The 18525-nt window shown below is 38.8% G+C and overlaps 1 protein-coding gene across 20 annotated transcripts in view; it reads right to left on the bottom strand.

Annotated features, from left to right (window-relative positions):
* The window catches only part of LOC149780246 (uncharacterized), a 90777-nt gene that overhangs the window by 44952 nt on the left and 27300 nt on the right, over window positions 1–18525 (bottom strand). For all 20 annotated transcript variants that reach the window (XM_089937037.1, XM_089937040.1, XM_089937048.1 and 17 more), the window contains exons 7-10: window positions 17564–17696; window positions 14738–14919; window positions 5004–5136; window positions 4309–4532 (exon numbers count right to left, since the gene is read on the bottom strand). In XM_089937037.1, coding sequence (XP_089793163.1) covers window positions 4309–4532; window positions 5004–5136; window positions 14738–14919; window positions 17564–17696 — 672 coding nt within the window. The remainder of the gene's footprint in view (window positions 1–4308; window positions 4533–5003; window positions 5137–14737; window positions 14920–17563; window positions 17697–18525) is intronic.

Raw genomic sequence — 18525 nt, 5'->3', positions numbered from 1 at the left:
TGAGCTATCTAAATCTGATGAAAGGAATTATTTCTTTGGGAAACATTAGGGACTGCTGCCTACAATTGGGCAGAAAAACTTGAGGCGTACACTTTAGAAGCAATCGGAATTTAAAGTGATGACCCTGGTCGAAATTATTTAGTCTGAAATTTCCTGACAGAGGAAAGTAGTCTTGACTCCGGCGAGGCCTAATGAGAATAGTGCTTTCCTCGTTAAACAAGAAAGGGACCAGGTTACCGTCTTGTAAAAAGAAAGACAGGTTTTAGTGTTAGGACGCACAAGTTCTGATAGAGAACAGCAATGAGGTACGCAATGTTAGTTTCACGTAATATTCTATTATTTCGTTGTTTATCTTATGCAGATGTGTTTGCTATGACTAGGTTCCATACTATGTATCGTTTATTCCATTTCATGGAAATGTGTTGATGCTAGAGTTGTTATACAACTTATTTTATTCAATTTCATGGAAATGTATTGATGCTGGAGTTGTTATGCAATTCCCCCACCCCTTTAATTTGATGGGAAGTGCTGATGCTAATTGACCTTTTAATTTTACAGTTATTTGGTAGAACTGATTGTATGCGATCCAAATGTTCATATGTGTAGGATTTCATAGGGTTATATGAAATAATTTCCTTTGTTTGTTAGGACGATACAGATTATAGTGAATCAACGATACGTGCCTGATTATATCTGATTTTGTAATGTTTAAATAATCTTGTAGGTTAAGGATTGCTGTAGCAATCGAACAATTAGTAGCATATGTAAAATAATATGGTAATATTCGATAGATGCTCGCGTGGTAATTTAAGACCTGCCGCTGGAAGCGAGGTCAATGTTCTACCATACTAAGTCAGAATTTACGCAGTGTGTGAATAGCCAACATGATCTGAGTAACGTGAGGGAATTTTATGTACGTCTAGAGTGTGGGGTATACATAAATTAAGTGGTAATTTTGTCCTTTAAGGAACAGCTTTCTTGGAGAGAGACGGACCAGTCTGAAGAGATAAGTCTGAGGAAAAAGAAGGATGAGGTCAGAATAAAAGGACCAGGAAGTCCATGAAAGGACCAAGCATAGAGCGTAGGAAGTCGATGAACTAGGAGGGCGTTGATACACGGTCAAGGAAGGAAGGTGATGCAAATCAGTCGTGGACATTGCGCTCTTTTTACCTCTCCTTATAATGATAAAATAAATCCAAAGTGTACACTACTGTTAAATTATATTGACATAATTTAACTTGCATTGGAATTGCCGTTATTAATTCGTTCTGATTAAATTTGTTATTTTCTTGTCAAAGGGGGCGCGTATTGCTTTATTTCTTCCCAGTATTCTCGCTCAGTTCTCTGTTGAAATTCTATTCTTTTTTCACTCCGGCTGGGCTATAATATCGAGGGAGGTCATCCTCTAGCTAACGCCAGCCAAATCCAATTAACCATCCCTCTTGCTAAGAGGGCGACGTTACAATGTCATTCTAGGTTCCTTCTATAAAAATAGCATCTGCCAATTTTCAGGGCAATAATAAAAAGCTCTAAGACCAACTGTACACAGGGGAATGATTATATATGAAACATTCATATTCATTTAGGATGACAAAAAGGGGGCATAATTCTGGAAACACGAATCAGGTCATGACGATAGACGGAAATGGTTATGCTGTCCTATGTCAATAACCAGGGTCGTACTCTTTTTTTTTGTTGTTGGGGGGGGGCAAACTTGACGGGCTTGTTAATTTTCTTATATAGGACACAGCAATTTTACAGCACATGCAAATTCGGGGGAGGGAGCTAATGCACCCTCACCCCCCAATTCACGTTTCTGTCAATAATGTCTGCCAGGTTCCATGGCAACTCATAAAAAAGCTATATCAATACTTGCACACGCGCGAATTGTTTTCTAAATATAAACCACGAACCCCAAAAAGGAGCATAAGCCTAAATAATGTATAAGAATGTGATGACAAAATGATATTCATCTGTTGAACTAAATGAAAATGATGTCTGCCGAGTTTCAAGGAAATTCGACAAAAGCTAAGGATATTTGCACACAGGAGAATTAGAAGGTTTACAGCAAGTCATGAAAACTTTTGGAACTAGTTGCACTGAAGAATTAATACAGAGGTATGTCAAGTATATCAAGTATTCATATTTACACCATAAAGGGATGTAACTCTAAGAACAAAACATTCATCAGAAGACGAGAGCAGAAGAATATGCGCATACTGAGCATCGTCAGTAACATATGCCAAGTTTCAAAACAGTCCATACACTGCTCTGTGAGTAGCTGGACGCACAAGAATTGCGGAACGTACACAGGTAGGGGACGGGCAGACAAGATAAAAACTATCTAACAATTGATGCCCTGGCCATATTCATGGTGCCGTTGTCTGATTGGCCCACCGGGATACTTGTAGATCAGGGTCAATTGCGGAGAGACCCTAGCGCGATCTCTCAGGAGAGCGTTAGATGGCCATTCTAACCGTCATGATAATACATACAAATAATTATTCTTAAATGGAGAAGATATAGGTCATTATATGACTTTTAATCATAGTGATGTAATGCAATATCATTAATAGGAACTATTTACAGATAATCGCCATAAATTAAACTCGTTCATTCGAAAATCGGATCACATGACTATAGTATTCATCGCATGAACGAGATTAGCTTGTCTGTGTAATTCACATTAAGACATACGTGGATGAGCAATCGTTACGCTGTTTACGGTAGATGGTTCATTCCCTGATTTCGTGGTACTACTTTTCGTGGGTTTTTAAAAAAATAAAAATATGAAAGTGTGTGTGTGCAAGAGAAAATATATACGTGCAGTCCTGCATTGTTAAGTTTAGAGTTACATCCGCGCTACTTCATGTGAGACTCTTGCTATTGATATTAAAATGCATTTTTTTTTCTTTTACAATCTTCGTTTTCCGTACGTAACAGCGTCCCTGATATCACCAATTCGTGTTCAGTGTAATAAGTAGCACGCCCAAGTGTATGTTACTAGCTGCCTTACAAAATGAGCCTCACATGCAACAAAATTGCAGTTTTGCCGATTCGGGATGATTTTTCGCAAGATTTTGTGATGTCAGTTGAGTTCAAGAATCGTAATTTCATGGCATCTTTTCAACTATTTTTGTTTTGTTTTTTTTTTTTGGGGGGGGGAGGGACAAACCCACCCACCCAACCCCAATGACGTCCCTGCATCTAGTGTATGTTCGTTTTCTACCAGATCATGTAAAAGGATACGTCTCTATCACGCTCCTCAGGTTATTCATATTCCTACAGCACCGCTCCGGTGGCCAAGTGATTATAGCGTCCGCCTCGGATGCGGGAGGTGGTGGGTTCGATCCCCGTGCGAGTCATACCAAAGAATTACAAAAATGGCACTAACAGCTGCCTCGCTTGGCGCTCAGCATTAACAGGTTAGTGTTAGGACTGGTCGGACTGGTGTCAGGATAATGTGACTGGGTGGGACATCATGCTACATGTCTGCGACATGATGCCCCAGTGCTAGACATCACTGTAAACTGCCACACTGCAGACATCGTAGCGATATGACTGAAAAATTTTTAAAGCTACGTTAACAATCTAAACATCACACACACACACACGTTCCTATAGCAAGTCAGAAACGGTGCATAACTCTGAAAACACGCATTTAGCAATGACGACTGAACGAAATGCTTATGCTGACCCAATAATGTCGGCCAAGGTATTTTGGCTTCACTCCACCCCATGCCACCCCACCCCACCTTCGGAGAATTCCTCCTTACACCCATGAAAGCTGCAGAGACGCCAATTAATATATGTAAAGCTAATAACTGAACGCCAAAAACGGAGCAGAAGTCTAAAATTGCAAACGAGATAGCGAAACAGCTACATTCATCTGTTGTCCTGAACAAAAATGATGTACCATGGCAAGTCATCAAAACCTAAGGGAATAGTTGCACACACACGAATTGTTGAACTACGATGATGGATGAGCTGATGTGGTGATGTTGTTTTTCTACGGGGTTCTAATCAATAAGATGCGAGATCCAGAATTTTCAAATGATACTTCTATGACATCCATAATCATGTAAAATTTGCAAATGCAATCTTTTCTTTTGTGTTAATTGCTTGTCTCTCTTTTGTAATTTTGGCTTAGCCATAAAAAAAAAAAACAAAAAAAAAAAAAAAACGTTAGAGTCGACAGTGCTCAGTCTAGTTAAAGTCTGTTAGTTTTATGCAGAGTTATTGTGTTTGTTGCATTAATGATGACATTTAGACATACGAACATCGAACTAGAACACAAGCCTATCGTACCTGGGATACTTGTTGCTGTAGTAAAATTCATTAAGAGTGACTGATCTGGAATGTTGTTTATGTTGCATGGCGCAATTGTTCCATTAGACAAACAACAGTAGTGACATGCTTCTCCATGCGAGTTGGCGTGAACGGTAAGGCCTGTGCCGTTGGCATGGAAACACTCCGGCCTGCTTCTGGTGTTGTTCCACCAATCACTCAGACATTCAATTTCTTCAGCACATCTTGAAAATTGAATGTAAATATTTTCAGTGAATGGGTATTTAATACAAGGTCTTTCAGATTATTAAATGAAACGTTTAGTGGTGAATTAATATTAATATTGATAGTGTATTTCTAACTTTCCAGGCCTGCCTGATAGTCAACTTTAACCAAGTCTGAATTTTAGGTTTAATTTATATACCTATTCAGAGCCTAAGGCAGTAAGCACCAATGTCCGTCTACAATAAAGCAAATGTGAAAAATCTGAATGACCTCATTCTAGAGAAGTATATATTGGAAAGTAGATTAAGTGGAATTTACTTCGTTATATATATATATATATATATAGAGAGAGAGAGAGAGAGAGAGAGAGAGAGAGAGACAGAGACAGACAGACAGACAGACAGACAGACAGAAAATTTTTGGCAAATAAATAAAACTTAATTTTTATTTTTTCTGGTTAAACAAACTAGTCGTTGCCATTGCGAGTTAACCTTTTTCTTACGATCTCCGTCCTACTGTGTTGATCCAGTGTTACGGTATTTAGACAGAATGGAGCGCTCCGTGGGCAGATTTCCTCCTTAAATTGATCAACTCCTATCCCTGTCCCTATCTGGCAGATGGATTCTGTTATGGCAAATAAATAAATGTCAACATATTTTATTAGAGGGGAATATATACGTAAGCAATTATTATTTTACTACCTGGTTTCTCTGATATCTGCGCGCTTCACGGCCTCTTGGAACTTCTCATCTTCGCTAGCCATGGTTCCGACATGTTGACCTATCTACATATTGGCGGATCGATCAGCTATTTCAGTGCTTTGTACTAGCGACATCTATTGGATTTTACGAGTTACCTCCCTGAGTTTGTTATGCTTACTAAGCAATAGCATATATCAGTGTTTGCATTGCACATCGGCCAGAAATGGTGGAAGCAACTGACTTCTAAGGGATTCTTTGTAAATTTAACATCGAAGGCCTGACTACGTACCATAGAGAAACTATTATAGGTCTATTTGAGGGAAAGGTAATACTAATATTAGTACCCCAACTTCGTGGAAGGGGTACGAACATGAGCCCATGTGTATCAACGGAGCAGCCTACTTTAAAAATTTTGGACATGTTCCTAACATATACTGAAATAAATTAAATATTCCTCTAGTTTAATACCAGAATTGCTGCATATCATTATAGAAAAAAGTGTAAAATATCGTTTACCTTCTTTGTCTGATATTTTCTTTTGAATGGTCCGTCATATTAATTCAGCTGACAACTACTTCTGTCTTCAGACTAGTTTATTGCATGCCATATAAGGACATTGCTGCCTTTTTGGAAACATAAACATATCACAGTAAATATACTATGCTTTGATTACGTATCGCAGAATATGCAAATATGGCACAGTAAGCATTATTGGGAAAATAAATTACCTTGGGAATCTCCTGTTATATGTCATTGTGGACAAGGTACGGATAGAGTAAACATTCCAATGTAATTTACTTAATAGGTTTAATAACTTTATTATTAGCCAAGATTCATGAAAATCATAACTCAACTTAGCTTGTAGATTTTAACTGCAGTCATATTTTTGTCTTTGACCATATTTATATTTGCTCCATTGAAAGGTATAGGATCCGACTGCAGCCTCGACTACGTTGAGGCTACGACATCGTAACTAAGGGAAAAGAAATATGTGTGCAAACACCGACCAGCAGTAGAAAATTGCTTGTGTATGAGTCCATACCCGTTGTGCGTTCATCTTGTCTCGGACCAGCGTTCAAATTTGGATAATTTGATTTTGATTGAATGTGGAGAATGGCTTGCCATCCCTTCCAATGAAATTAACAGACCCGAAGTACTGAAATATCTTATCGATCCACCAAGGTGAAGATGGGTTAACATATCAGAACCTTGGCTAGCGAAGATGGGGACACCTCAAACAATTACATTGTAACCTAGGACGTTTTGGAATAATTCCACGTTGAAATTTTGCGATTGAAATTGAACATATCAGTGCATAATTTTCGTTAAAAGCTGATACAACAATTTGTAAGTTATAATTAGCCGAATTTGTATATCTTATATAGTAACTAGCGAAGTGCATTACTCTATTTGGCACGCCTTTGTCTAGTCATCAGACCTAGCGCAGACTGAATTGAGTAACAGCCAATCGAAATCTCTTTTATGCTGTGTTTAATTAACAAATGTAACACGTGGCCGATGTCGTAATTGACTCTACCCTTGAAGACATTTCATTCGTCTTATTTACAGTATCATATTGTATTAGTTGTAATAATTTGTTAATGAAACTTTAAAGTTGGATTATGCTGGAGATTGACCTATGAATTATATGGCATTCGGAACTTAATTCTTTTAGAATGGTTTCCTAAGTAATTCAAATGAAAACCTTCCAGTAGCACAAGGCTTCTGCAGTGAATTTTCGTTGGTAGCCGTCCTAAACTGGCAGACCAATATAGACCGTTAAATAGTAAACCTTTTATCCCCATTGTTTAATCAATGATGTCATTCGAACAACGTTGACTTATTCTTAGCAGTTTGCATGATCGGTCAGGAGCTTCACAGTAACGCGGTTCACAGTAGGGAAAAATAAAACAGAGATTCTGTACTTCTACTTAAGATGGAGGATGATAGTTGTCTGCGGTCTCACTTGCACTGGAAGAACTACAGTTGTCAGAGAATAGTTAATTGAGTAATTTATGCAAACATTACTTGTACGTGACAAGTTCCATGTTAGCTTCAGTGGACAGGTGGGCGCAGAGGCGGTTGGCATAGTTAATAAATTCCGGTGTATTTTCAAAACCGATCACTTCCATTTAGACATTATGGGATTGCGGACTTACATTCAAAATTTATTTTCTACGAGACAGAATATGCGTTGGATGTAAGTCTGCACAGTAATTTATATAAAAATCATGCATTATATTCGCAAGATATTCTCTGGGTTAAAAAGCCCAACATTCTGACTGGCTTGGCTTTTTAAACTTTTGGATTGACCCTGGGATTTTCGAAAAGGTTACGAATGAAAAATTCTATTTTTTGCAACTTCTCGGTCAATCTTCGTTTCGTAAATAGTCAAAGTAGTCCGAATTGCAGCTCTCGACATACATTCTAGATATGATCCGTGGGATCGACCTCGAATTTGCGAATTGAAAGATTTATTTACCTCTGGCAATGAAGAACTTGACAACGTGCAAAAAAACTACGCATCTCCAAAACTAAAGATTTGACAACGGAAATGCTCCAGTGAGAACAGGCAATTGTTTTCTTCAAAAGCGCACGTTAACACGCTTTTATTAAGAGTTTTACTAAGCTCACATTAAATTCAGCACGTTCATATGGCCCCATCTGCCTTGAATTCCAGTTAGAATAAATAAATGTTCTGGACTCGCGTACCTTAAAGATGTTATGTTGAGATTTATCAAAGCCATTTGCCTTACCACGGAAAACAACTCGACCATTTACTAATAAAGCTGAAGGTGTCATTTCAGTTTGTTTTGACCAATTTCCCACTAACTGAGCACTAGAAAGCTACTTCGCGTGGTGGTGCAGGCAACCCAGATATTTCATTAATTACATATTGTCTTGTTGCAATGATGTCAGGATCAATATAGGTTTTGATAAACGCAACCGACACGCCGATGTCTCTGATTCCACCGTTTTCAGTGACTTCAGTAAAGTTCTTTGCGACAGCTAATCTGAGCTTGATATTAATATCTTGAACGTCTAAATTTGACGTTTTAACGTTACCAATTTGGTCTTCAAAAATTACACGCTCACCTGGATCGACACCAACAACAACACAAGTAAACTCAGACAAATCCGCTGTGGTTGAAAATCGGCTCAAATTCACAACAGCACTGTATCGTCGGACTGAGTTACGACCGTAAATGTCCAGACCAACCTAACAATGATCTTACTTACGCCCGTACAACAGCAACTGCATAAGCTTGAGAGTCAATGGCAATATCAGAACTACGCGTGGGCTCATGAGCACATATGGAAATTTAGAGGGAAGTTCAATAGTATGCCAGTTCGCGCCAGTGTCTGCTGAAAAGACAAACGAATTATTTGCACCAGACCACCACGGTTGGGATCGGATATTAGGCAAACTTTAATACACTCGCAGTGATCCTAGTGCGATATCAAGTGTTCGTGTTTCCCATGCTATCACAAGAGCAAAAGAGTCACACTGAATTCTTTTCGTTTATGAGGTGCTAATCCTTGAGGTCACGCTATGGTCTATATTTGCAGCAACTTGTTGCATTGTAGCATAGTCTTCACGCAGTATACGCAACGTCTCAATGGTGTCAGAACTCATCATCGGTGAACGAACTTCATTCGCTGTATACATCATGAAAATCTTCCACAAACGCATTCATCAACGCATGATATGTGTCTCGGCCCATGAGATGATTGGCGAACAGCCGCTGACAAATAAGTATGGCTTCGTTGATAACTTCGGGTGCCTTCTTGCCCGCACAAACTGATCCCAATAGTATTTTCAAACGATCCGCTAGATCGTAAAATTCAAAACCAAGGACTTTTCCTTGTTTTGCCTGATATTCCTCATACTTGTTTAATTGTTTGATTAGAAATTTGTCGTATTCTTTTTTCTTTCTTCCATCAAAACGGATTTTAATCTCTCAAAATCTATCAGGTGATTTAAGAACTCTTCAAGTTTGTTTTACTTTTTGTCTACGTAGTTGCTTTCACGCAGATGTTTGGTTAAACCGTTTCCCTTTATGGGTTTTGCTGATGGAGGAGGCATTTGGGCAGTACGTTGTTCTTTTTTCTGGTAAAAAGGTTTTATTTGTTCGTGCCTTATTCCTTTGTGCTGAAATTGGGATTAAATGATTGTTGTTGTGCTAGCCAGTTTGTGAAAATTCCAGAAATATGCGTTTCTTCTTCTTCTTCTTCTTCTTCTTCTTGAGTTTTAGTGATTTGCCGAGGTATTCGTGATCTATGACTTTTTTCTACGGCACGTTGATGGCTGTGGTTGTGGTTACATCATTGGTGGGGTCCGCATTATCAGGAAAGCTCTCCATGACACTTCACCTTCGTCAAACTCTTTCACCCAGATATGCATCCAGTATTTGTTCAAACTGAGCCTACCGAGTACTGGTAGCTTGCTTCTATCTAGTTAACAACCTAAACACCATCCTAGGCCATGCAACGTTCATGTAATGATCAGATATCTTTGATGGTAGATATATCATGTGGTTTCTCCAGTCGGGAGCCCTGTTAAGAACAACGACTATTGGATTTGTAACGATATCTTAGCGCATTTGTCCTTTAAGAATTGAGGCTGTGTTTTCAACTGCACGTTTAGTATTTTGTCAGGTGCCTTTCTTACGTTCTAATCAAGTTCACCAACAGCTTCTTCGACGTCTTCTTTGGCTTCCTCAATCATCTGTGGCAGACGCTTGATGGTCTCTGCATTTGCTCTTCCGGCTTTCTTGATATCCTTGGTGCATTTGGTTATTTTACGAACTGGACCAGGTGCTTTTCTGTTTCATCAAGTGCTGACACTTGTTGTAAAAATTTTTGTTTGTCTTGACATTTTGTATGGGTTTAATCAACGGTGCAGATGTTTGTTCCAACTCCGCTGTGAGATCTTCTCGTACAGTTTGTCATGACTGTAACATACCTTTGACATTTTTACGGTATTCTATCATATTTAAGAACAATTCTGTGTATTGCCTAACAGCTTTGCGGAGTTGCTTCTCACGCCCTTATATGGACAAACTAATATGTATATAACCGTTTTTGATTGTTAAATTGACGCTTCCACATCCAGGCACACACGATATTGACCCTCTCGACTGCAAGTTCCGGTCAAACCAATTGTGGGAAATCTGTATAGGTTTGAGATAATCTCCGCAAACATGTCTCGAAATTCTACCCACATATGATCCGCGGCACACCAAGTCCAGTAAATATTTCCAAGACCATGTGCATCAATGCCATGAAATATCATCATCATGTTACAGTTGGCATGGATCACTTCTGGCACATGGGCATATGGGCGTATCGTTGTATCAAATAAATACAGTTTTTGTGCCGACCTTGTGAAAATAAAGATTGTTATATTTACACCCAAATCGACAATGTTAGGGGTGATGTCAATGGTGGAAATGAAATCGATGAAAGCATTGTTACCACTTCTCAGTGATGTTTTATTACTCAACTCGTTTGACACATCATAACACGGTTGATCATATTCAGCAACAGTTATGTTTCCACTGATCCAGCAGGGACAATGATTAGCGCCCGAAATGAGTTTGGAGTCACGGTTCCATCACCTTGCTTGGATAGTTTAGGTGTTGCTTGTGCGGAGACACCAATGACTGAAACTTTTTCGATTTGTTTCAAATCGTTGTTCTTCTTACTAAAATCATCTGCGAAGTTTCTTCTATGTGATGCCATTGAATAATTATCTGTCGTCATAATACGATGATGTCTTCATATTGATGCAACATCGCGGCAAAACACGTATCACAAATCCAACTTGAGTTCGAACACGTAATGGACGAACAGCGATTATTGGAACTTGTATTTGATGTGGACCTAAAAACTTGAATTCATCAGAACTCCCGGTTGCATCGGTGGACGCAAACGCGTCTCACTTGCAGGGCCAGTGTTTAAAAAAGTTGTCAGCGGCAATATCGCGACTGCATTCACAAATTACCAGAGACACCATGGAGTAAATATCCGGTTGAAAAGCATCATCCTGGCTACAATAATTGTGGGCCTGGTGCAGGCCTGGATATACGAATCGATTCTCACAATAACCAACCAAGGCCGGGCGAATCACCTATCAGTCGCGTTAATGCTGCGTGTTACCGACATGGTATTCCTTCACGTCAACGTGCCGACGTGGATTTGATCCGTGACTTGAATGCGATTAATCCAACATTGGGATAACGAATCGCAAGATGGGTCGTCAAGGAAGGAATGAAAGCAAAGATAGCACTTCTTGGTACTCATAAAAAGTAAAAATTATAACGATATAAGCAAACAATTATACAAGCAATGGACACAAAAAACGGCCATTATCCGAAATATACTACAGTCCGCATAGGTATTGGAGAGTTGAAGCCGCAGTTGAACAATTAGCCAGTACAGCCAAGGTCACTCATGGGATTGCTCAATTATGGTTGGGCAAACAAGTGCTGTTGCAAATTTATTTACCGTACCAAAAAAGATTTTACACGGTTGGTTTGATGTCCAAACACGAAACGAGGTCCTTCAGGTTGATTTGTTATTTCTTCCATACGATCATGTCCATGATCGAGAAGACAGATTGCGCACCTATGAAAAGGATCTATGGCTGTGGTGTTGGCCAAACACCATCTGCGAGTACGCGTCGGACAGGTCAGCGTGAATCGTGATCAAGCTATTGTGGAACGATTTAATCACACACTTGCAGAACGGTTATACGATCATCAGTACGCACAGGAATTGTTAATAAGGCCAGAGAGGTCTCAGAAATGGTTAACCCTACTTCCATTAGTCATATCATTTTTAATTATAAAGTCACACTCACGACTGGATTAGAATCAGCCAATGTGTCTCGACCAAAAAAGGTTACTGTTACTCGGAAAATGGTATCAAAGTCAGCACCGTTACAATTACTCCGAGACAAGTGTGTTCGGTATTTGTATTCACTTGGAGAGTTAGAAGGCGGGCAAGCTTCGTGCAACTGACTCGGTAGAGTCCCTGGATGTATTCACGATTCCGGAACGAATTGATGCTCTAAGACAACCAATCCGTTACCGATTCGGGCTAGCATCAACTGGTGGGCCAAAACCTCACAGCCGTGCATTTGTGCGAGAGGAATTGCAAGTCGTTTCAGCAAATAAGGAACTACCACCAGGATTTGTGTTGCATGTCATTAACCAGTATCAATCGCAAGTTGGCTTGCAATAGCACGCTGACCAAATGCGTAAATGGTAATTTCATCGGTAAGTATCCATCGCTTTGTATCCAGCGGGGATAAGCTCACCTAGGTGCATCGGTTTACACCCATGTGATGGTTCTTGGATAGTATCACATTTTCCGTTTGCGCGAATTCACGATGGTCTCGAGGACATTCCATGTACAGTTCGTGTTTTAGATCTCTATGCACAATCACCTTTGGAACACCTTTAGCTTTTTTGATGTTTCGCCAGACTCTGCTGTCCGATTATATTGGAGTACATTTTGGGTCGTAGTCCCACATACTCTTCGATCAGTTTACCCTAGCACTTGTCTTTGAACTTTCCAACCACCTTTTGCTTGACGGCACTAAACAACGGATGTTCTTTCGGATGAATGTTGGTATCAAAATTCATTGATCAAGTTTGGTTGTGTCATGTCAATGTACACATCATCTGTGGTGATGTGCTGCAGCAGCGAGTTAGTGTAAGTGTGCAACATCTTGATCCGATTCTGATAAAGCAGTTTGATCTCTTCATAGTAGAATTCGTACATGAGCAGCTTCGACAAGTCCATGAGATTCGTGCCAACATAGACTGGTTTTATCATTTTGAATTTTGATTTTTACTGCGAGCGGCAAAATGTCAACCATCATAGATTATTCTGCAATGAGCTGTCGAAATTTGTCTTGCCCACTATCATCACAGACAAGACTGACTCAAATTCGATGTACAGATTTTCCATGGTTTTCCCAAACACGGCATTGACCACGAGCCTGAAAAACGTCCTTTTCAAATTCATTGGTGGCCTTTGTGCGTAGCTCTGTATTCATCTGCACATACGGAGCTTGCTGGTGAAATCCAAACACTCAATGGATTTTGGTTACGCGCATACCCAGTTGCAAGTATAAATGTAGATTTCGCATGTGCAATATATAGTTCTGTTTGGTCCGAAAATTTGGTATCAGTTTGGTGCATTCGGTGTATTTGCGTCCGGACTCATCAACAATCATATACAAAAAACAACCACATGCTCAGCACTGACAACGTTTCTGGTGCCAGCGAATAATCGTTGTGTGCCTCGTGTAAGTGCTCAAGATATTCCAAATCAAATTCAAAGAAGTATCCGTTGTCACCATGGATGTTATGATCGTGCACGTGTTTTTATAGATCAATGTGCGCAGGATCGATCCACTAAAATCCACCAACCGGAAGTGGCTGCGTCATGGCCCAACTATGAGGTTGTTATCATGCATCCCAACTCGGTGACAAAAAGCAATGCGCGGCATCGAGCTTGTACACATGCATGGCAGTGTCACGAAATTTCTCAAACACATCAGCGAACAACAATAAATCAGTGCGTAGATAGAGATCGTGAGAAGCACTGAGATTATCGCACTCGAAACTTTCTTTACATGTTCATAGTCGTCGGCGGAAATATCTTCACCCGTATGCTTGCTTGTGTGCGGTCAAAATTAAAATAAAGAACAGACAACGCTCATATAGGGGCTAAACTGTTATGGTGAGTAGAGACGAGGAAAACCCACAAAGAGGGCAAGTGAGGCCAGTGAGGCAAACCCCGTACATTCATACTAATCTTAGGTATCAATTGTTTCTATTGATAAAATGATATTTTTTTATCGGTATGGGATTTGTGCACTGGGACAGGAGTCCTATCGACCGTTACTTGTATTTCCAGCTCTCACATATTAGTTGAAAAAATTCTTGCTATGATTTGTAGAAGAGAAGAAAATATTATATCCATTATACTAGTTGAAAATAAAGCAACAAATTACCTTCATGTGAAAGAAAAAAGAAAAAATTCTGGCCGGAAAGAAAATTCAAGCCCACCCCTTTCACCGGAAAAAATAAATAGTCGGTCCCTTTTAAGCTCAGTCTAGGCTCAGACTAGGTTCGTTTACATATGAAAATCTTCCAAATGCCAAAAAATAATATCTAAACGAAGTATTATATTATATTATATTATATTGTATTATATTATATTATATTATATTATATTGACTAGAAGAATAACAAGTTCAAAATGTCAGTAAAATCAATGTACGAGAGTCAGAGCTACTTTGTCTAAAAGTTGCTATATATTTTAAATATTTTATTTTAGGCTTGGACCACGCAATGCAACGTGATAGCACATCAGGACAAAGTTGATAGTCCTTCCGTTACACATAGGTAACTGAATAAGGAGGTACTATACAAGGTTGATTGACATGTCGTAAAGTGTTAATTGGCTTCACACAAGAATCATTATTCTTTCGCAATGCCACTTACCAGGTATATTGTATGATTTTAGATTTGTAGGTATTGCCTCGGTGTTACACGGCGTCGCACTCCCTTCCAGTGTTTCACAACAGTAGTGGCATACTCCAGTCCCAGTAACGTTACGTTGACAATTCGGATTCTGATTGGTGGTTAGCCACCAATCACGGTAGCATTCGCCGTCTGTCGCGCAGCTGTGTATTACCGAATACAAAATAGAACTTACAAATGTGGTATTATATTCCTAGCACTTGGTTAATACGCTGTCATTACAACCCTGTTTTTTATTTAAAAAAAAGCACAATCATTATCATAATTCTACTGATCATATTATCTCTTCATTCATGAATGTTTTCATTTTCATGAATCGACATACAATAAAACTTTTATCATTGAGATCTCAAACACTCGAATACTCGACATCATTCAAAGGACTTGTTCGCTATTGGCGTGTAACACAATCTTGCATGCAACCTAATAAACTAGCCATGAACGGCGTTTGGCGGTGGCAAGTGGGGCGACCTCCCCAGGCTCCGCTCTTGAGGGGGCCCCGCGCTTCAGGCCTAAGGTCGTCCTTATGAGTTTGGCAAGCTATATTCTCCGGTAAATTGGAAACGCTGATACAGGCCGCACGTAATGTACGCAAATTATTGCTCTTAATTCGCGTCTTCGTGTTATTTGAAAAATGACAATAATAATCAGTTTATTAGGCATAAGGCATTGTCGTCATGTTATTATTTCGATTAAAAAACCCGTTGTCCACAAACAGGATTTTTCAAAATGAATAATGAAAAAACTAAATTCGTGCGCCAAATCGCGAAAGTTGATCTAGTCTAGACAAAATCAGTGTTTGCAGTAGCAGACCAATCGAGATACCGATAATATGACTCAGCGCGGTCATGGTCGGCCCTAGGCCCCGCGTACTCCTAACGCCGCCTCTGAAGCTAGCTGTAACCCATAGCACTGAAACCAAATGTACGTTTCTTCCCTTCAAAGTTGAAAAACAAGACCTTTACAAAACCTCAAATGCATTTTAACTTCGAAATTACTACTAAAATAAAAAGAGACTAAAATTCAAAATGCATTTGCAGATATGAAGGGAACTTTGTTTTTTAAGTTCGAAGCAAGAACCAATTAGGTCATTTTGTTATCCAACACGCTGTTACTGAAACATTTTAAAAGAATGGCGATAGTGTAATACTTTATTGAGCATACAAAATGTGTTCCAAGTTAAGTCTATTTATCTTACAAATCTAATGATGAAGACCCAGTGTTCACCTGAGCCAATCGAAGGTTAAACTCCAGAAACAAATATTTTGAGGAAGAAAATAACTACTTAGAAAACGGAGATTGCTCCGCCACTAATTCGCAATAATATTTCATTACGACAGGCGTTTTACCTTTACAAAATCCGCCAGGGACGGGCACAAAATGTGTACTTATCTTGTGGAAATTTCATGAAAATTGAATGAAAACTGTCGGAGGTATGTAAATTCTCTTATTACCCTATCTGTTTAGTCAAACTCTTGTCCTGACACCCAATTATGCAACGAGTCACAAATATCTGGCATTGAATTGGTTTTTAGTCCATAGTTGTTCGCTCTGTATTTATGACATACTTCTGAAAATGCGACAGGTATATGGTGAAGTTGTGTGCATTTGCGATAGACGTACTGGAGAGAATGTTGACATACCTTTGTGTGACTTTCTTGTTCAGTTACTGAAATTTGTTTATATGTGATACTAGTACTAGGGCATAATCGCTAGCCAATGCTCCGTTACGTTAATCCTAGCTACAAATTGGCGGATCGATCAATCATTTCAGTGCTATGTCCTAGCAATATCTATTGAGTTTCATATTTGTCTCCCTTAGTATGTAATGCTGCCTAATCAATAGCGTGTAACAGCAATGCATTGTACATCGCCCGAAAATGGTAGAGACATTTGACTTCGAAAAGATAATTTAAAAGTTTAACATCGAAAGTATGACTAGGTACGGGAGAGTAGCCATTACATGTGTATTTGAGCAAAAGGATGTATTTGCACAAACACGGACCGGCAGTGGAAGATTGCCTATTAATGACTCAGTTGCATTTGTGTGCTTTCCTTCTCTTGATCATATAGGAACAGTGTTCGAATTTGAAGAAGTTGATTTTGACTGGATGCGGTGGCTTGCCGCTACACCCAATGAAATTCACAGACTCGAAGCACTGAAATATCAGGTCGACCCGCCAAGGTATAGATAGGGTTAAGATATCGGAACCTTGGCTGACGAAGATATTAGGGAAACAACAATCTTTCTAAAGCCTACAGCTGATAGAAATGTCCGTTCCCATGTGCTTGACAAATGAGCTTGAACTGATCCAAAGTATATTAACTATAGCAGTAATTCCAGTAATGAAAATGAATTTTGACAGATACCAACTTCTGAAAGTTCAATAAATGAATTATAAATTATATAAAAACTAGGGGAAAAAAGTTTTGAGCTAGTTTTGAGTTTACCATATTACCTTTGAAGTCTAGAAAATTAAAAAGAGCAAGCAAAGCTAGCAGTCTTTTGGAACATGCACATCTGAAATGGGTCTAATCTGCTCTATAACCTAAACTACCATCGTCAAGCATAGACCAGGGAAATTCGTTTACTATTAAAATTCCTTTTCAAAATACGAAACAGCAGAGTGGAACCTAAGATTCTGCGTTATGCGATAGCGGAATAACCGATGCCACTCTCGGATGATGGATCAATTACTCCAGAATAATTGGTAGGAGGGTGGGTGGTGATATCACCAAAACTGATCCGTCAACTGTAACCAAATCCATGTATAAAAAAAATCATACCTTTTCCTAATTTTCTTAATACTGGTGCTGATAATTAAGTTCATGCAGTACGGTTCGTGGATACTGCAGTGCGTGATTGTCTTTTGCGCGCAATCCATTCCGTTATCACTGACACAAACTTCACACGATCTAACTGCAATGCAATTTCGTTTAATTAATTACGTTTTAAAATTACATACTCAATATATTTGAATATTATAGATTGATGCAATATACACCAGCAAATTACCTGTATACAGGCATATAAATAATAATAATAATAATAATAATAATAATAATAATTATTATTATTATTATTATTATTATTATTATTAGTAATAGTAGTATTCCCAGAAGTGCGTACACTTCCACATCGTTGTATATATTGCTCCTATTTTTTCTAAATGAAATATTGGGCTTACAAAATCACTAAATTTTTACGCAAATTTATTTAGTGTTTATTTTTTTTAAAAATGTATTTATTTTAAGTTGTGCTTTATCAGGTATTTGTAACAGTCCTCACGGGGTATTATATCAACTGCTTATCAACACTAACGTTTGGTCTAACATGTTCTTGATACAACACAAGCATTTCATGAAGCAGATTCTTGATACAACACAAGCATTTCATCAAGCAGATTATTGAATCTAGCAGATACAACACAAGCATTTCATCAAGCAGATTATTGAATCTAGCAGATACAACACAAGCATTTCATCAAGCAGATTCTTGATACAACACAAGCATTTCATCAAGCAGATTATTGAATCTAGCAGATACAACACGAGCATTTCATCAAGCAGATTCTTGATACAACACAAGCATTTCATCAAGCAGATTACTGAGTCTAGCAGATACAACACAAGCATTTCATCAAGCAGATTATTGAATCTAGCAGATACAACACAAGCATTTCATCAAGCAGATTCTTGATACAACACAAGCATTTCATCAAGCAGATTACTGAGTCTAGCAGATACAA

The sequence above is a fragment of the Sinohyriopsis cumingii genome, chromosome 16 (assembly GCF_028554795.1).
Source record: "Sinohyriopsis cumingii isolate HCF-2022 chromosome 16, ASM2855479v2, whole genome shotgun sequence".
Classification (NCBI taxonomy): domain Eukaryota; kingdom Metazoa; phylum Mollusca; class Bivalvia; order Unionida; family Unionidae; genus Sinohyriopsis; species Sinohyriopsis cumingii.
The sequence above is the reverse complement of the archived record's forward strand: the minus strand, read 5'-3'. Positions and strand labels throughout refer to the sequence as shown.